At 36.8% G+C, this 18,143-nt stretch overlaps 1 protein-coding gene across 2 annotated transcripts in view; it reads left to right on the forward strand.

Moving 5' to 3' along the window:
* The window catches only part of ankhb (ANKH inorganic pyrophosphate transport regulator b), a 48,983-nt gene that overhangs the window by 12,271 nt on the left and 18,569 nt on the right, over nt 1–18,143 (forward strand). The window contains exons 4-6 of one of the 2 annotated variants that reach the window (XM_087238817.1): nt 2,991–3,074; nt 5,265–6,689; nt 16,158–17,554. In XM_087238817.1, coding sequence (XP_087094943.1) covers nt 17,441–17,554 — 114 coding nt within the window. In that variant the 5' untranslated portion in view covers nt 2,991–3,074; nt 5,265–6,689; nt 16,158–17,440. 2 annotated transcript variants of the gene reach the window in all.

Raw genomic sequence — 18,143 nt, forward strand, 5'->3', positions numbered from 1 at the left:
GAGCCTGTTCAAATCTGGAAAACCATCAAGCTGCTTTGGATGAAAAACAGCTCACGCGGAACACCCTGTGCCTCTCAATGAAGGTTAAACTGGCGAAGGTGTTTAGTTTAAAGTATTAAGTCTCTAGAGAGCGTACCCATTTACCAGGAGCTCTGTGAATAGCTTGAAATTCAAAGTATTTTCATGTGAACAAATGGAAATTTGATAAATAAATATTAAGGTAAAGTTGAGGTATTTATTTATTACCAGTCATAATGTTAAAATGTATAATTAAGATGCAATACACAACCATTCAAACATTTAAGCTCATTTAAATGTGTAAAGACATTTTTATTCAGCAGAAACGCATTAATTGTTTGAAAGTAAATAGACTTCTAATGTTACATAAGATTTTAATTTCACATAAATGCTAACAGGGCGACACAGTGGCGCAGTAGGTAGTGCTGTCGCCTCACAGCAGGAAGGTCGCTGGTCTGAGCCTCGGCTGGGTCAGTTGGCATTTCTGTGTGGAGTTTGCATGTTCTCCCTGCGTTCGCGTGGGTTTCCTCCGGGTGCCCCCAAAGTCAAAAGACATGCAGTACAGGTGAATTGGTAAGCTAAAATTGTCCGTAGTGTATGTGTGTGAATAAGTGTGTATGGATGTTTCCCAGAGATGGGTTGCAGCTGAAAGGGCATTCGCTGCGTAAAACATATGCTGGATAAGTTGGCGGTTCATTCCGCTGTTGCGACCCCAGATTAATAAAGGGAGTAAGCTGAAAAGAAAAAAAAATGAATGAATAAATGCTAACAACAGTAATTAGAAAAGTTTATTGAGCAAGAGATTAGCTTATTAAAACAAAATACAATAAATAATATAAGTTTTATATTGAATTAAAACGCCTTGCCTGAATGTTTAAAATAAATTAAAACTTGGGGTGAAGTGGAAAAAAAAGGTTATTTGGTTTATTTTAGCTTATTTTAACACAGCCTGTATCTAACTTGAGCTCTCGTAAGAGCTAACATAGCTTACATATTTGTACATTGTTAGCATGTCCACATTAGCCATGTGTTATGCCACCATAGTGTTTTTGCTAACTTTCTTAGCACTGTTAACAGCAATTCATTGTGAACTAGCATGTTGCTAATGAATTAACACGTAGATAGTATGTTTCTGCTGTGTTGTAACAGAAGCCCAACATTTTGCTAATGGGACTTATCGTGTTGCTAGTATGTTTTCAACATGTTCAACATGCTACTGGTGTTTTTCTATAGTGTTTTATCTGCTTTTAGCTTAATAATTCTCACTGAGCACAGTCTTTAAATTTTCAGCCAGGCAGCCCAAGAGCTTCCAGTGAACTGTCACAAAATTGTCTTGTTTAAGATCTGAATACTTAAAATCAGCGATCTTCTATGCTGTTTGATATACAAAATAAAGTGGGTCTCAGATCGAACAAGGAGCACTGCATTGAATTTCAATTTCTCTCCGCCATGTCTTTATAATATGAGTTTATTTTACCCCAGTATTTTCAATGGAATTTCTGCTCTAACCTGTTGCTATTGATGACACTATTTGTTACGAAGGTGTTTCATCTTGTTTTACGCTTGAACAACTAAATGAATGCTTAAGTTTATTTAACCGAATGTATTGCAAATACATTACAACATCGATGCTGTAAAAGCAACTTTGTGAAATTTAAAATAGCTACATTAAGCTTTCACCGGAAGTTTATCGTTGGCTTTAAAACTCTAGCTGTGCATAGAGCAGATTCTAGTATGAACTAGCATGTTGTTAAAATTTTTATCACATGGCTAAGATGTTGTTGCTAGCATATTTAGGTCATAGTTAGCATGTTGTTGTCTGAGATGGGAAGTAACGAAGTAGAAAACACTTTGTTACTGTACTTAAGTAGATTTTTCTGGTATCAGTACTTCACTACTTATTTATTTGACAACTTTTTACTCTTACTTCTTACATTTTTACAAAAGTATCTCTACTTTCTACTTCTTACATTTTTAAAACCACAATCGTTTACTTTGGTTTCAGCCGAAAAACTACATGCTGAACGCTGTGAGTTTGCGCAGGATGATAATACATGGGCCGCATTTTTAATCAATGTTGTAAGTCTATATTGCAGAGTTTGATGCTGCTTTCATAAATTTGGCAACAAACATTTTACATAAAATTGGAGTCAGTTATTTTATATGTATTAATAGCATGTGAGGACTAGTTACCTACTTATCCTCACTCACTATCCTTCAGCTGCGTCCCTAATTTATCAGGGGTCACCACAGCAGAATGAACCGCCAATTGTTCCAGCATATGTTTTGAACAGCGGATACCCATCCAGCTGCAACCCAGTATTGGGAAACACCCATCACATTTACACACACACTTAAACACTACTGCGAATTTAGTTACCTATTATTCACCTATACTTCATGTTTTTGGACTGTGGTTGAAACGGGTACTTTTTATTTTTTATCTTTTGTACATTTTTGAGGCAGTACTTCTTTACTTTTACTCAAGTACAAAAGTGTAGTCAGTACTTTTAATTTTATTAGTGTTAGTGTTTTTAAACATAAGTATCTGTACTTCTACTTAAGTAAAGGATGTGTGTACTTTTGCCATCTCAGGTTGTTGTTGTCTTAAACTATATTTTATGACAAATGCAGTTGTATTTGTAAAGCTTTACTGAATTTTCTCCTGATACTCACATTGAGGGATGACATAGGCAGAGCGAACAGTTGTGTATACAGTAACAAAACCATATGACTCAGGAATATGTAACTTCAATCACTATAATGCTGTGTACTGCATGTAAGTACAATAATATGACACTGTAAAAGTAAAATGCATTATAAATATATATAATATAATATGAAACAGAGTTGTATAATATGCATCATTTCGTCTCCATCTGTGTCCATTAAATGAATCTTTGTGCTGGATTACTGTTTCATATTGTTCAGATATATTGACAGCTGATGTTATATTCTGAATGTGGTTTCAGGCATGGACTCATGCTGGAATTCTTTTGAAGCACAAGCACAGTCTCCTTGTGGGATGTGCCTCTATTTCTGATGTCGTTGCACAGGTAAGGGAACGATTAATCAGTCAAGATTTCATTGATTGATCATTTTACTGACTGTATGCCCAATTATCATACAAGTTGATATTCTCATCATATTTTCTCCCCAAGCACTTTTTACCAATTCCAAACAGCACTAATCTTTTTAGCTATTATTAATTTAGCATGAAATCAATAACTTATGTTTAATATTTAGGTAAAACTGAATGCAGAAAAACAAACATTTTATATAGATGTGCGTATTTATCAGGTAGATTTTCTTTCACTGGTGAAATTGTCAAAGAAATTAGATGTAAAAGTCCACAATGGCCATGTGAAGGATGCAATTGTATAGAAACTGTAAAATGAAGGTGAAACCAGGAAATGCTCACTGAGGCATTACGGTAAAAAAATAAATAGAGTTTGAGAAGAAAATATTTTTTTATAATAAAGGTAAAGAATTAATCTCCAGTTATACAGTTTGACCAGAATTAAGCCTTGTGTACACCTGGTATTAAGATGAATTTGTATGGACAACAAGGATAACTGCAGGTGTAGACCATACTGTAGTTGTAGATAGGAGCTTGATCTCTTTTAACTGCATCGTGAGGTGGTCACAAACACATATAGTCAGATTGCTGTTGTTATAAGATTTTATTTGAGATAATATGCTGTACAAAAATTAAGTATAATTTAATATATATATATATATATATATATATATATATATATATATATATATATATATATATATATATATATATATATATATATACATAAATATTGTTAATTTTGTTTAAAAATTCACAGCTATTTATTAAAAATTTTCATTTGCACAAATAAGGTTTATTACTATATTTTTATATTTTTACTAGATTTTACTTATTCTTTTCAAACAGCATCTCTCATGCAGCGCCTGTGAACTGGCATTTGTTTTGTGAGATACAGTTTTGTGAATGTCTTATTTAATGTATAAAGTCATTTATATGTGGTTAGTATCTTTTTCTATTCAAACCAACATACAGGGGCGCAATTTCAGCCACCAAACTTGTTTCACGTCATTGCACTTTTCATGTGATAAAAATTCCCATTCCCTTGAACCGTAAAGACACTCAATATGATTACTTTCAATGTTTTAAAATATGGGTTAAACAAATTTAAATGAAGACATCAGTGTTAAAAGTTTTTTTAACAGTCTAAATTTTGTATTAGGAGCTCATCAGAAAAAAACACAAATTACATATTACATTTAACAAGTACTGTGCTAATTACATTACTCAATGCATTAATTATTCATGAAGTGTATTTAATATCAGGTATAAACAGGCTGTCTGAATATGATACCTTCGACTGCTGAAGACTCCCGAGTGTTAAATTTTGGGAAAACACTGCCAGTTTCAATGCTATTGAAAATAAACTTGAAACAAAAGCACAGTTCTCAGAACTGAAAAAAACCAGCACACATAGGCTTCAAAACTATGAACTTTAAGAGTGGTCTGTCACACGGGTTTTTAGCATTTTGGCTCTTCATTGTTTTCTGTTTTTAAATCGCAGGTGTGCTGAGTCATTTCTGTTTTCAGTTTCTATTGTATTGTGAGAATTTCTTAATTTCATTTATTACTTTATTTATTTTATTTATTATTTATTATTATATACATTTTAGTCAAGTTTTATTTTTAGGCCAAATTACCTGTAAAATCAAACCTGCTCTGTAATTGTGCAGATCTGAATATTAGGAGTCTCTTTTTTTACTATTTAATAAAGGACATGTGTAAATGATCAATATATATTGATCTGTTGTTAAGTTGGTAAAATTTTCTTGGGGAAAAATGGGGAAACCATTACTATGGTTGTGTATGAATGACCGCCGAAGGAGATAACAATTGGTAATTTGTTTAGTACCACTTTATGATGGTCCATTTGAGTATTAGTAGACTATCTGCTTAATATCTGTTGATACTGCTGCTAAACAAACATTTAACTGACTATAAGAAACTTTGCAAGAACATGTCAACTTACACTAACCCCACCCCAACTCTAACCTTAACCTAACAGTCTACTTATAATCTAATGAGAATTAATTGCAATGTAACTTAAATTCAACAAATGGATCTTCAAAATAAAGTGTGACTATTTGTTTTTATTTGATAATTTATTATATTTTTATGATTTAGTCATTATAATTATTTTTTTTTCTCTCTCTCTGTCTCTGCATAGATTGTGTTTGTGGGTATTTTGCTCCACAGTCATCTGGAGTGTGTGGAGCCCATGTTGATCCCAATCCTCTCTCTGTATATGGGCGCCTTGGTACGGTTTACAATTGTTGGTCTGGGATACTACAAGGTCATTCATGACAACATCCCAGAATCCAGTGGGCCTGAGGTTGGGGTACGTCCAGTGATGCTCTTTTAGAGCTAGGTATCGATTCAGGTGTTTTGGTTATTTTTGTTTGGATTTGATTCTTTTATTGATACTCAATTTTATTCAGTGATTTATGGATTTACCACATATTGTGATTTATATTTATACAAATGATTAGTGAACTCTTTATTTCAGGTTCATGTGTGCAAATAAACAGAGTCCACCCCTCTATTTCAAATTGAAAGAATAATCAGGGGGGGTTCAAGGTCTTAGTAGCCCCTATTATATATTAATGCATGTTTTATAGTTCGTCATCTTAGAATTATAAGGTTCTATCTGACATTTTTGTCAAAATTGAGTTATTGACATATTCTTTTTAAATGACAACTTATTTACATTATGGGATGTTTTTTTTTATAAATTGTTTACATTTTAAGACTTTTTATTTAAATAACAAATGTCACGCACATACTGTTTGCTATATGGAATGCAAAACCTTTGAGGCTCAATATCTCAAAATCATTCAGACTGCAGATAGAACCTTAAAATTCCAAGATCACGAGTTATAATGGTAACACTTTACAATGAGGTTATATTAGTTAATGTTAGTTACTTTACTAACATGAACACACAATAAATGTACATTTATTACAGTATTTGTTAATGTTTGTTAATGTTAGTTAATGAAAATATAGTTCTTCATTGTTCATGTTAAATCAGTGCATTAATTAATGTTAACAAACATGAATTTGGGTTTTAATACTGCATTAGTAAATGCTGAATTACCAATAATAAATGCTGTCAGTAAATACATAAACTAACATTAAGTAATGAAGCCTTATTGTAAAGGTTAACTATAATAATTATAATACCTATAATTGTGAGTAAAACAGTTATCCTATACATCTTCATCAGGGAAAACAAGTAATCCAAAAAATCTTTTCCATGTATGAGTATTTTTTTTCATAAACAAATTCAGAGTATAAGACACTATACATTTAATGACTTTTTGACTTTTACATTAAAGTGTAAAAAATATATGTACAGAAAATACTTATATACAAAAAGAACTGTGTGCACACTGAGTTTTTTGATAGTGGTTTAAATAACATTATTAGGCTGATGGCGCTTTATTTCTGGCTCTTTACATAAATATTCAACAATAAGGGCATTCTGACACATAACTATGTATCTAACTATTTAATTTTCCATTAAGCCACAAAAGTGACGTAAACAGCTCTTTTTCTGTGTGATGCTTTGGGGGTTGTGCCACAGTAAAGTGTAACGGGTATTAAACCTTAAAGGACCAAACAATTAAAATCAGAAGATTACTAAGAACGGGAAAGGAGGTAGTGGTGATGCTGAGTAACTCACAGAGACAAACAGGTATGTTGCACAACGTTGTTCTGTATTAAATACACACACAAAAGAAATAACAATAAAATAAACACTAATTAAAAATATACCCCGGGTGCACCCTTTATATGACGCTGTAAATTTTGTTAAATTCACAATTTAACAAATAGATGAGAGTTCAAATAAATCAGCAATTTCCAAATTGTTTTGTTACATGTAACCAAATAAAATCTTTCCAAATATATCAAGTTTCAAATCCAGGAAGATCAAAATAAAATAAATGAATTATTTACTTCCAACTGTCTTTTGGGTACTCACAAAATGTCCTCCTCTTGGAAAAAAAAAGACAAACAGTCTTAAGGATCAAATCCTCTTACTTGAGTGAAGGGAAATAGTGAAAAAGCAAGTGTCCTTTTTCCCTAGAAGTCAGTCCTTTCCTGTAGGTCCACTGAAACTGCACTTGGGAGGCTCGCCATCAACCGAGAATCGCAAGAATTCCAAAATCCAGCAACAAAAAAAAACCTGGCCTGTTTTCACAGACCAGAGCAAATATTCAGTATTACAATATGATAAAAAATATATACATAAAGAACAAAATAGCATAAAAACATCCACAAAACATATACAAAAACTACTGTCATAACAAATAACATTAATTTCAGTTACCTGTTCTTCTAATGTATTCTTTTTTTAATTCCTATCAGGTACACGTGACCACAGTGATGTCTGTGAGCTGTAGTAAATAATAAAACACCATGCGGTTTTATAACCTTGTGATAATGGATAATTCTTCCATTAAACAGAAAAATACAACTTTCTATCACTTCTTAAACATGAAACTAATAAAATATTATCACATTCAACATGTTGTCACTCAATATGTTTCTATTATTTTAGCAATAAGCTAATGATGAACTCACCGAGTCAAAATGCATCCATCGCGCTCAAATCAGCATATATCTACTCAATCCCTCGCCATCCTCGTGCTATAGACTTATATTTTTAACATTATATTGGTTTTAAAAGTTTTAACTTATGTATTTTTGCTATATTTACTTTATAATCACTCGGTTTTCCTTTCTGTCACGCTGTGTGTCTCTTCCGATGCTTTAGTAATATCCGCAACCACAAGGGGGCGGAGATGAGCATCCAGCGCTCTCATTTGCTGACTTAAGACTGCTGACAGCCTGACACCCAATCAGAGAATTATAACTCACATATACATGTTTTAACATTTTTTATACATTTTATTTTAATACTTATTTTAGCATCAACACTTTAACACTTTAATAATGATGATGAGGTGTATATTTATTTATTATTTTATCTGTTTTATCTAATTTTATTTGTCTTATCTATTTTATCTATCTTATCTGTTTTATCTACTCCCATTCATTATTTTATGGGGGTTACACCTTCCCCTCTTGAAACAATGCAAGTCCCTTTGCATGCTCTGAGCGGTTGGGTAGTCACTATGTTTGCTGGAATGTCAGAAGTTATAGGAGAATCACCCAGATCTTCAACACTATTGAGAGAGTTAACAAGAGCAGTGCTTAATCCTTGGAACAGAGACTGAACAACATGAGACAGAGGATTTCCAAGCTGAAAGTAGGTAAGTCTCTCAGGTTTGTCTCTCTCCCTTGCAGAACGTCTTAGTGGAGGTATTTCTTGTTCTGATTGTTGTTCTTCTCTTTCACAAGAAACAGAGTTTTCTGAATCATTTGCCTCTTCAACTTTACTCTCTCTCTGAGTGGGTAAGTCTTTACTGTTATCAGTTTCAGGTTGGTCTTTTCCAGGTGTCTCAGTTGTTTCACAGACTTCCAGAACATCATCAGATAGGTTATCAACTGAAGAGTGTACAGGTGCATTATAAACTGGAGGATCATTGGCTGGAAGATCATCAGGTAAGTTGTCAACTGGAGGAGTTACAGGTAGGTTATCATTTTGAGTTCCTTCCTTGCATTGAGTTCCATTTCCGAGGTTTTGACCAGCTGATTCATCAGCTAAGGACACACTCTTCCCTTTTACTGGTTGGGGAACATCATACACTGTAGAGAACTGCAATGGTTCCACATTTTGATGGTTATCACCATACCACTCATAATCCTCATCTTCTGGACTAAGGAAAGAACAATCCTCATCAGGTTGTTGGAAACCTGGATTCTGCCTTGTTCTAGGTCTTGACCTTTTGGGTGGGGAGGGGTTTGAACTGTTTGACAATGGCAGGTAACCACAAGGAAGAAGGAGGTCCCTATGAAGGGTACGAAGGGGACTTTCACTGTTTTCAGGATGAACGGTGTAGACAGGTAAGTCGCCAGCCTTCTTTACCACCACATACACCTCAGATTCCCACTTGTCCGCTAACTTGTGCTTACCACGCAGTCTGACATTTCGCACCAGGACACGATCCCCGACCTCCAAAGAAGAATGAGTGACAGATTTGTCAAACCTGGTTTTGTTCTTTTCAGCAGTTTTCAACATACCTTGTGAAGCAAGCAAATAGCTTTCCTTCAAGTGTGATTTCAGCTGTTTCACATACTCTGAATGAGGAATGACATCTGATTTCCCATGATGAGGCAGACCAAAAGCAAGGTCAACAGGCAATCTTGGCTGTCTGCCAAACATCAATTCATAAGGAGTAAACCCAGTGACTTCATGCTTCGTACAATTGTACGCATGGACAAGTGGCTTGACAAAGTCTTTCCAATGGGCTTTATCTTTCTCCTCCAAAGTACCCAACATGCCCAGCAGGGTCCTATTGAAGCGTTCAACCGGGTTTCCCTGCGGGTGATAGGGAGTTGTTCGGCTTTTCTTTATGCCTGACACTTCACAGAGCTCTCTGATGACATGTGACTCAAAATCAGGGCCCTGGTCACTATGCAAGCGTTCAGGAAACCCATAGTGTGTGACAAAGTTCTCCCAAAGACACTTTGCTACTGTTTTAGCCTTCTGATTAGGTGTAGGATAAGCCACTGCATACTTGGTAAAAAAGTCCGTAATAACCAAGATATCTTTGGTATTACTCCTGTCAGGTTCCAATGAAAGGAAATCCATACACACCAGCTGTAATGGCCTAGTGGCATGAAAATTGACCAGAGGAGCTGCTTTTTGGGGTTGTGCCTTCCTAAGCACACAGCGACTACACTCCTTGACTTTTCGTTCCACATCTGCAGCCATTTTTGGCCAGTAGAAACGAGATCGAATCAGATCTACAGTCCTCTCAATCCCTAGGTGACCCATGTCATCATGTAAACTGCTCATCACCAAGGGTCTTAACTCCTCAGGGAGTACTAGTTGGTAAGTGAGTAAATTATTTTCCTGCCTTCTTCTATAGAGTATTCCATCTCGCAACTCAAGTCGATTCCACTCCTTTAGAAAAAGAGGAAAAGTTGGAATCTCTTTTCGCACTGTAGGAGAAGGTTTCTCCCCCAACTCCAAGTGGAAAATGACTTCTCGAAGGACTGAGTCTGCTCTCTGCTTTTCACCAATCTCATGTGGTAGGTAAGGCATAACAGGTAATCCATCTAAATTACAATCCTCTCCATACTCATCAGGTATAGCATCAGGACAGAGTGCAAGTGATCCCACCAGTGCAACCCCAGAAGCTGCGTCTTGATTGATAAGGTGCTTTTCGCAAATAGCATGAACTACATCATTTGGGGCACTAACAATGTCAGCAGCATCATGGTGATGGTGTTGTACAAATTGATGGATTCTTTCCTGCTCTTTACTGGACCAAGCAGTCTCAGGAATGGGTTCCTGGGGTCTCCTTGAGAGACTATCCGCATCTACATTCTGCTTGCCAGCTCTGTATTGCAATTTGAAAGAGAAGGTGGAAAGAGCTGACAGCCATCGATAACTTGTAGCATCCAATTTTGCTGTAGTGAGGATATAAGTCAAAGGGTTGCTATCTGTAATAACGGTGAAATGGTTACCGTATAAGTAGTCATTAAACTTTTCAGTCACTGCCCATTTTAGGGCAAGGAATTCAAGTTTGTGAGCAGGATATCTAGACTCACTGTGAGACAACCCTCTGCTTGCGAATGCTATTGCACGCATCTGCCCATCCTGTTCTTGATAAAGTGCTGCCCCTAGTCCCTTTGTACTTGCATCAGTGTGGAGAAAATAAGGGAGTTTGGGGTCAGCAAATCCCAGAATAGGTGCAGAAGTGAGTTTTTCTATAAGGGTTCGAAATGCTTCTTCACAAGAAGGCGTCCATCGATCACCAAAGGACTCTTTTGGGTTATGGTACTGGCTTCCTTTGTTACACTTCTTGGCACCCTTTCTTAGCGGAGGATATCCTGAGGTCAGATCATTAAGTGGCTTCACTATTTTAGAGTAGTCCTTGATGAAACGACGATAATATCCCCCAAAGCCTAAGAAAGACCTAAGTTCTTTTAGGTTTTTAGGTACAGGCCAGGTTTTTAAAGCTTGGACCTTCTCAGGGTCAGTCTCCACTCCATGCTCTGACACGATATGTCCCAAATAGCGGACTGAAGTCTGGAAAAACTTACATTTTTCCAAGGAGAGTTTCAGACCATATTCCTTTAGACGAAACAGGACATTTAATAGTCGAGTCTCATGTTCTTCCAATGTGTCTGAGAAAACTATTAAGTCATCCAAGAAAACAAGTACCTCCTTCAGATTAATGTCCCCCATACATTTTTCCATTAATCTTTGGAATGTACTTGGGGCATTCGTTACACCCTGTGGCATGCGATTAAACTCCCAAAATCCCAGCGGACAGACAAAGGCGGTTTTGGGTTTGTCTGCCTCATCCACTTCTATCTGGTAGTACCCAGACTTTAAATCGAGGACAGAGAACCATTTAGATCCTGTCAGAGCCGAGAATGTTTCCTCAAGATTCGGCAATGCATAGGCATCTCTCACTGTTTGAATATTCAGCTTGCGATAATCTATACATAGACGTACATCCCCATTCTTCTTCCTCACCACCACAATTGGGGAAGAGAAAGGTGACTCTGATTCCCGGATGACTCCACTTGCAAGAAGATCTTGTAGATGCCTACGAACTGCCTCAATATCTTGTGGATGAATAGGTCGTGCCCTCTGTTTAAAGGGAGTTTCATCGTGCAATTTAATGCTATGCTTCACTTTCTGGGTGTGGCCAAAATCTAGGTCATGATGACTGAACACTTCCGGTATTTCTCTGAGTTTTTTAGAAATGCGCTCCTTCCATACCTGAGGTAAGGGGGAATCACCGAAGTTCAGAGTGAAATCACCCTCTCCATTACTATTGGAAGTTTTTGAAAGAGGCTGTAAAGAGTCCACAGCATAGAGCTCAGCGATCACACATCTGGGTGGGATAGTAATGTCATGATTTGTCTCATTGGTAAGCACAACTGGTATACTATTCATCTGGTTCTCAGACTGATTAAGAAGACACCGCTTGACAAACACCCCTCCAGGTAGAGACGAATCAGGTGAGTGCTCCACAAGTATAGTCTGATCTATTCTGCATGGATTTGAAATTGAACCTCCCACCACTACAGTCTGACCAGCCATTAAAACTTTGGGTGCTCGACTCCTCAATCGTACATGGCCAAGAACACCACTTGTGTTTTGTCTCCATCTTATTTCAAGAGTTTTAAGTACCACTTTGTAACCATATGAACAAGGTTGAAATTTTGGGGGATCAGCACTTAAATACTTCTTATAGAGAACATCCAAGGTGTTTGTCCCAATAAGAACCATTGACTGATTGTGAGCTTTTACATCAGGAACTACTAAGGCTACTGTAGGTATTTCAACGCTCACTCCTAGTAATTCTTCTGGAAAGGTAATTCCCATTTCTATGTAGCCTTCGTATGGAACAGATAGACCATTTGCGCCTTCTACTTCCAGGATATCATCAATGGACTTAATTGGGTATCCTGAGAGATGCTGTTCATAGAAGGACTTTGGAACTGTTGTCACTTGAGAGCCTGTATCCAATAAACAGCTGCATTTTTCATTGGCTATAGTAACTTCAGCAATGCTCATAGCACCTATTAACCCCTTTGGCAAGCTAGTGCTTTGCACTTTAGAAACCTGACTTTTTTCAAAAACATGATTAGTATTGGGACATTGTGATTCCAACTCAGCCCCTGTCTGTCCCACAACAAGGACTGATTCTAGTTTAAATCAGGGTTGGAGTTGGCGTTCTGAGAGTCCCATAGTAGCTGTTTTTCTCTCAAAAGTTTACGCTTGGCATTAACAAGTGTGGGGTTTGGCTCAGAAGTGCAAGAGGATGCAATATGACAATCCTCACCACAGGTAAAGCAGTACCATGGTCTAGGCCTGTCCTTTTGTCTTTGGCTAACTGGAGCCCTAGTTAACTGGTTAGCAGTATCTGACTTCTTTTTGTCCTGTTTATTTACTACTGCTTGCTGTGAAGCTTTCTTCTGGGTTTTATGCGCAGGAACAAGGCTAGCCAACTGACTTTGTAGTTTTGCTATCTGTCTCTTGATCTCCTTAGTTTCAGCTGCAAGTGATACCATGTTTGAAACTTCTCCTTGCTCCACCTCAGAAGAAACCCACGTCCTTTGCGAGTGCATTACTGCTCTTGGTTTAGAAGACCCAAGATGCTGCTTCATACGAGTGACTTTTGCAGTGTGTTTGTCTTCTTCAGTGCGTAACATAAGTAGAAGCTGCCCAAATGAAGGAGGATTATTACGCCTTCGCTCTAGCTGCAGGTCAGTAATTAGATCATTATCCCAGCAGCCTCTACAGAACTGCTTGAGAAGATGCCGATCTGCTTCTTCAGGTGAGACACCACCTCTTTTTATTGTCACTCTTAAAGCTGTCTGCAATCTGTACAAGTAAGTAGATGGCTTTTCACCAGCGTCCTGCAGAGTATTCATGAACTTTGCAAGGAGTTCATCTCCATCCTCAACAACTCCAAAAGCAGAATCCAGCAACTGAAGGTAAGCTGATGATGGAGCTTCAGAGCTAAGATGTTTTATAACATCTGCTGCGGGTGGTAAAAGACTGTCTACTATTTTCCTGGATACGTTCAAATCAGATAAGGTGGAATCTTTCAGCATTAGCTCTACACTGGAGCGCCAAGTGTCGTAATCGACCTCACTTCCGGGTCTGGGACATTTTCCTGAAAATACCCTAAGCCTTTGCTGCATAAGTCCTTGAGTAGCCACTTCACCAGTTCTCACCACATGTTCAATTACGAGTTTTTGAACCTCAGGTGGATTTAACACCTCTGAAGAGGTTAAGAGGGGGGGCTTATTTGGTTTAGCAGAGGTATGCTGTGACAGTGAGTCATCTGGTTGACTAATTTTGACAGGGGCTGGGGTAAAACTCTCTTCAGGACATACCTGAGCTTGCGGTTCATCCAGATCCTCGTCATCAGCCTCTGTGTCAGCGGACGTTGGAGTAAGCTCAGCAGTCATTTGTGACAGCATCTGGCTCAAGACAATCTCAAAATCAGTCCCACTCAATTTCGCTACTTCTTTCAGTCCCTCCAGGTATGACTTTGTGACACTGGTTCCCTTATACTGTGTAAACACACTAGATAATGCTCTCACATGGTAAGTAACACTTGGGTCACTGGACAGCTGGTGAGTATAAGGTAGCTGTGGCTCTAGAGAATGCAAAGCTTGGCCACTGGTATATTCAAGTATAACACTTTGATAAAACTCAGAATCCTTGTCACTAATAAAAACTGTTTTGGCAAAAGAACCATATTGTTTTAGGAAATCAAACAGCTCATCATCACTTTTGTCTTGTGTTAATCCGCTAATGATCACTGAGTTCGGAATTTTAATCCCTTCTGCCTCTATTATATCCATTGTCAATTGTTACTGGTCAACGTAGGCAAAAATAATGGCTTAGAATGTAATTAATACTCAGCAACAGCGCCACCTCCTGGCTGGCTCGCCACTTTGTAACGGGTATTAAACCTTAAAGGACCAAACAATTAAAATCAGAAGATTACTAAGAACGGGAAAGGAGGTAGTGGTGATGCTGAGTAACTCACAGAGACAAACAGGTATGTTGCACAACGTTGTTCTGTATTAAATACACACACAAAAGAAATAACAATAAAATAAACACTAATTAAAAATATACCCCGGGTGCACCCTTTATATGACGCTGTAAATTTTGTTAAATTCACAATTTAACAAATAGATGAGAGTTCAAATAAATCAGCAATTTCCAAATTGTTTTGTTACATGTAACCAAATAAAATCTTTCCAAATATATCAAGTTTCAAATCCAGGAAGATCAAAATAAAATAAATGAATTATTTACTTCCAACTGTCTTTTGGGTACTCACAAAATGTCCTCCTCTTGGAAAAAAAAAGACAAACAGTCTTAAGGATCAAATCCTCTTACTTGAGTGAAGGGAAATAGTGAAAAAGCAAGTGTCCTTTTTCCCTAGAAGTCAGTCCTTTCCTGTAGGTCCACTGAAACTGCACTTGGGAGGCTCGCCATCAACCGAGAATCGCAAGAATTCCAAAATCCAGCAACAAAAAAAAACCTGGCCTGTTTTCACAGACCAGAGCAAATATTCAGTATTACAATATGATAAAAAATATATACATAAAGAACAAAATAGCATAAAAACATCCACAAAACATATACAAAAACTACTGTCATAACAAATAACATTAATTTCAGTTACCTGTTCTTCTAATGTATTCTTTTTTTAATTCCTATCAGGTACACGTGACCACAGTGATGTCTGTGAGCTGTAGTAAATAATAAAACACCATGCGGTTTTATAACCTTGTGATAATGGATAATTCTTCCATTAAACAGAAAAATACAACTTTCTATCACTTCTTAAACATGAAACTAATAAAATATTATCACATTCAACATGTTGTCACTCAATATGTTTCTATTATTTTAGCAATAAGCTAATGATGAACTCACCGAGTCAAAATGCATCCATCGCGCTCAAATCAGCATATATCTACTCAATCCCTCGCCATCCTCGTGCTATAGACTTATATTTTTAACATTATATTGGTTTTAAAAGTTTTAACTTATGTATTTTTGCTATATTTACTTTATAATCACTCGGTTTTCCTTTCTGTCACGCTGTGTGTCTCTTCCGATGCTTTAGTAATATCCGCAACCACAAGGGGGCGGAGATGAGCATCCAGCGCTCTCATTTGCTGACTTAAGACTGCTGACAGCCTGACACCCAATCAGAGAATTATAACTCACATATACATGTTTTAACATTTTTTATACATTTTATTTTAATACTTATTTTAGCATCAACACTTTAACACTTTAATAATGATGATGAGGTGTATATTTATTTATTATTTTATCTGTTTTATCTAATTTTATTTGTCTTATCTATTTTATCTATCTTATCTGTTTTATCTACTCCCATTCATTATTTTATGGGGGTTACAAAAGCACCTGTCCTAAACACACTCTTTCTTGTTGCAGCTTTACTGCACTGCACGGATATGTCCACAGATAGACAGCACTACCTTACAAAAGTCTTGTCGTCTATCCAGGTTTTCAGAACAACAAATAATTACTTGACTTTAGTTGATCATTTTGTATTAGAAGTGTCTTATACTGTATGAAAGGCCTCTAGATTACATTTATTTTACCAAATTAAAATATGATCATGCCTTTATTTTTAATTTAGATAATTAGGACAGTACGATCTGACAATAGTCTCGTCACTTAAAGGAAATACTGTACAGTATAGAATATAAAGGCATGGAGCAGTGGAAATACGGAATTAATACATACATCTCTGCAATGACTCAAATCACTTATTGATAAAGTCATCTGAAATGGCAAAGAACGCTGTCTCACAGGACTTCCAGAGTTCATCAAGATTCTCAGGATTCACTTTCAGTACCTCCTCCATCTTATCCCAGACATGCTCAATAATGTTGATGTCTGGTGACTGGGCTGGCCAATCCTGGAGCACCTTGACCTTATTTTGCTTTTAGGAACTGATGTGGAGGCTTAAGTATGAGAAGGAGCACTATCCTGCTGAACAATTTGCCCTCTCCTGTGCTTTGTAATGTAATAGGCAGCAAAAATGTCTTGATACCTCAGGCTGTTAATGTTGCCATTCACTCTGCAGATCTCTCGCACCCATATTGAATGTAACCCCAAATCATGACTTTTCCTTCAACAAACTTGACTGATTTCTGTGAGAATCATGGGTCTATGCGGGTTCTAGTAGGTTTTCTGCAGTATTTGTGATGATTGGGATGCAGTTCAACAAATGAATCATTAAAAAAAATCTACCTTTTGACACTTTTCCAAATAATCAACTAGAAGTCAAGTTATTATTTGTTGCTCTTACAACTGGGATCAATGACAAGACTTTTGTCACGTGGTGTATATAGAAAACTCTCTGTTGATTAAAATTGTTATCGGTCAGGCAACCACATTTCAACTGACAAGCCCTCGCAATCAGAGCCACATCACACGCTTAGAAAACACAGCAGTACAGCATATAGAAAAAATCATTTACAGCTTGTAAAACTTATATCTAAACAAACTCGTCTTCCTCTCTTTACACTCCAGCTGGCACTATACTGTGCGATTCAGTCTCTATTAAACTGCTTGATGTTGTTGTTCAGTGTTTTCTGTACTCTTCTTGCCCGTCCCCCTTCAGCCCTCCGATACTGTTTGCTTCTGTGTTTTAGGGTGATGCCACTATTAAAAAGATGCTAAGCTTCTGGTGGCCACTGGCTCTCATTCTGGCTACACAGCGGATTAGCAGACCTATCGTAAACCTGTTTGTGTCTAGGGACCTCAAAGGAAGTACAGCTGCTACAGAGGTTAGTGTGCTCTCTGGCAAACACATACACATACACTCACACATACACACAGACCTTTACAGTATTTCAGTGTTGGATTTTTTGTTTAATAAATTTAATTCAAGTTCATTTGGAAACACTTTTCACAGGTAATTTAGGTCGACCACAAAAATGGAAATTCAATATAGTGTTTAATTTGAATGGTACATGAATATTACAGTATAAACAAAAAAAATATTAAAAGTATTTACAGTAATTTATGAAATAATTTATATGAATATGAATTTTATTGTTATGGGGAGTCCAGGAAAAGGCAAAAGGTGGATTTACAAGCAGTGTAGTAAACATTTATTAAACAAATCAGGAACTTGGGCAAGGTAGGTTAAGGAATTCAAGGGATAACAACAACTGGCTAACAGTACTTAACATTTTACATACACAACAACGACCAATCTGAAACAAAGAGGCTTATATACACGATTACAAGGAACAATGAACAACCGTGGTGACAAAAGACGGGGCGTGGCACAGGTAATGAGGGAACTAGACAACACAAAAAACTACAACAAACACATGACGAGACATGCAATAATTATACTGTAAAACAATG

The sequence above is a fragment of the Danio rerio genome, chromosome 2, assembly GCF_052040795.2.
Source record: "Danio rerio strain M-AB ecotype USA chromosome 2, GRCz13ab, whole genome shotgun sequence".
Classification (NCBI taxonomy): Eukaryota; Metazoa; Chordata; class Actinopteri; order Cypriniformes; family Danionidae; genus Danio; species Danio rerio.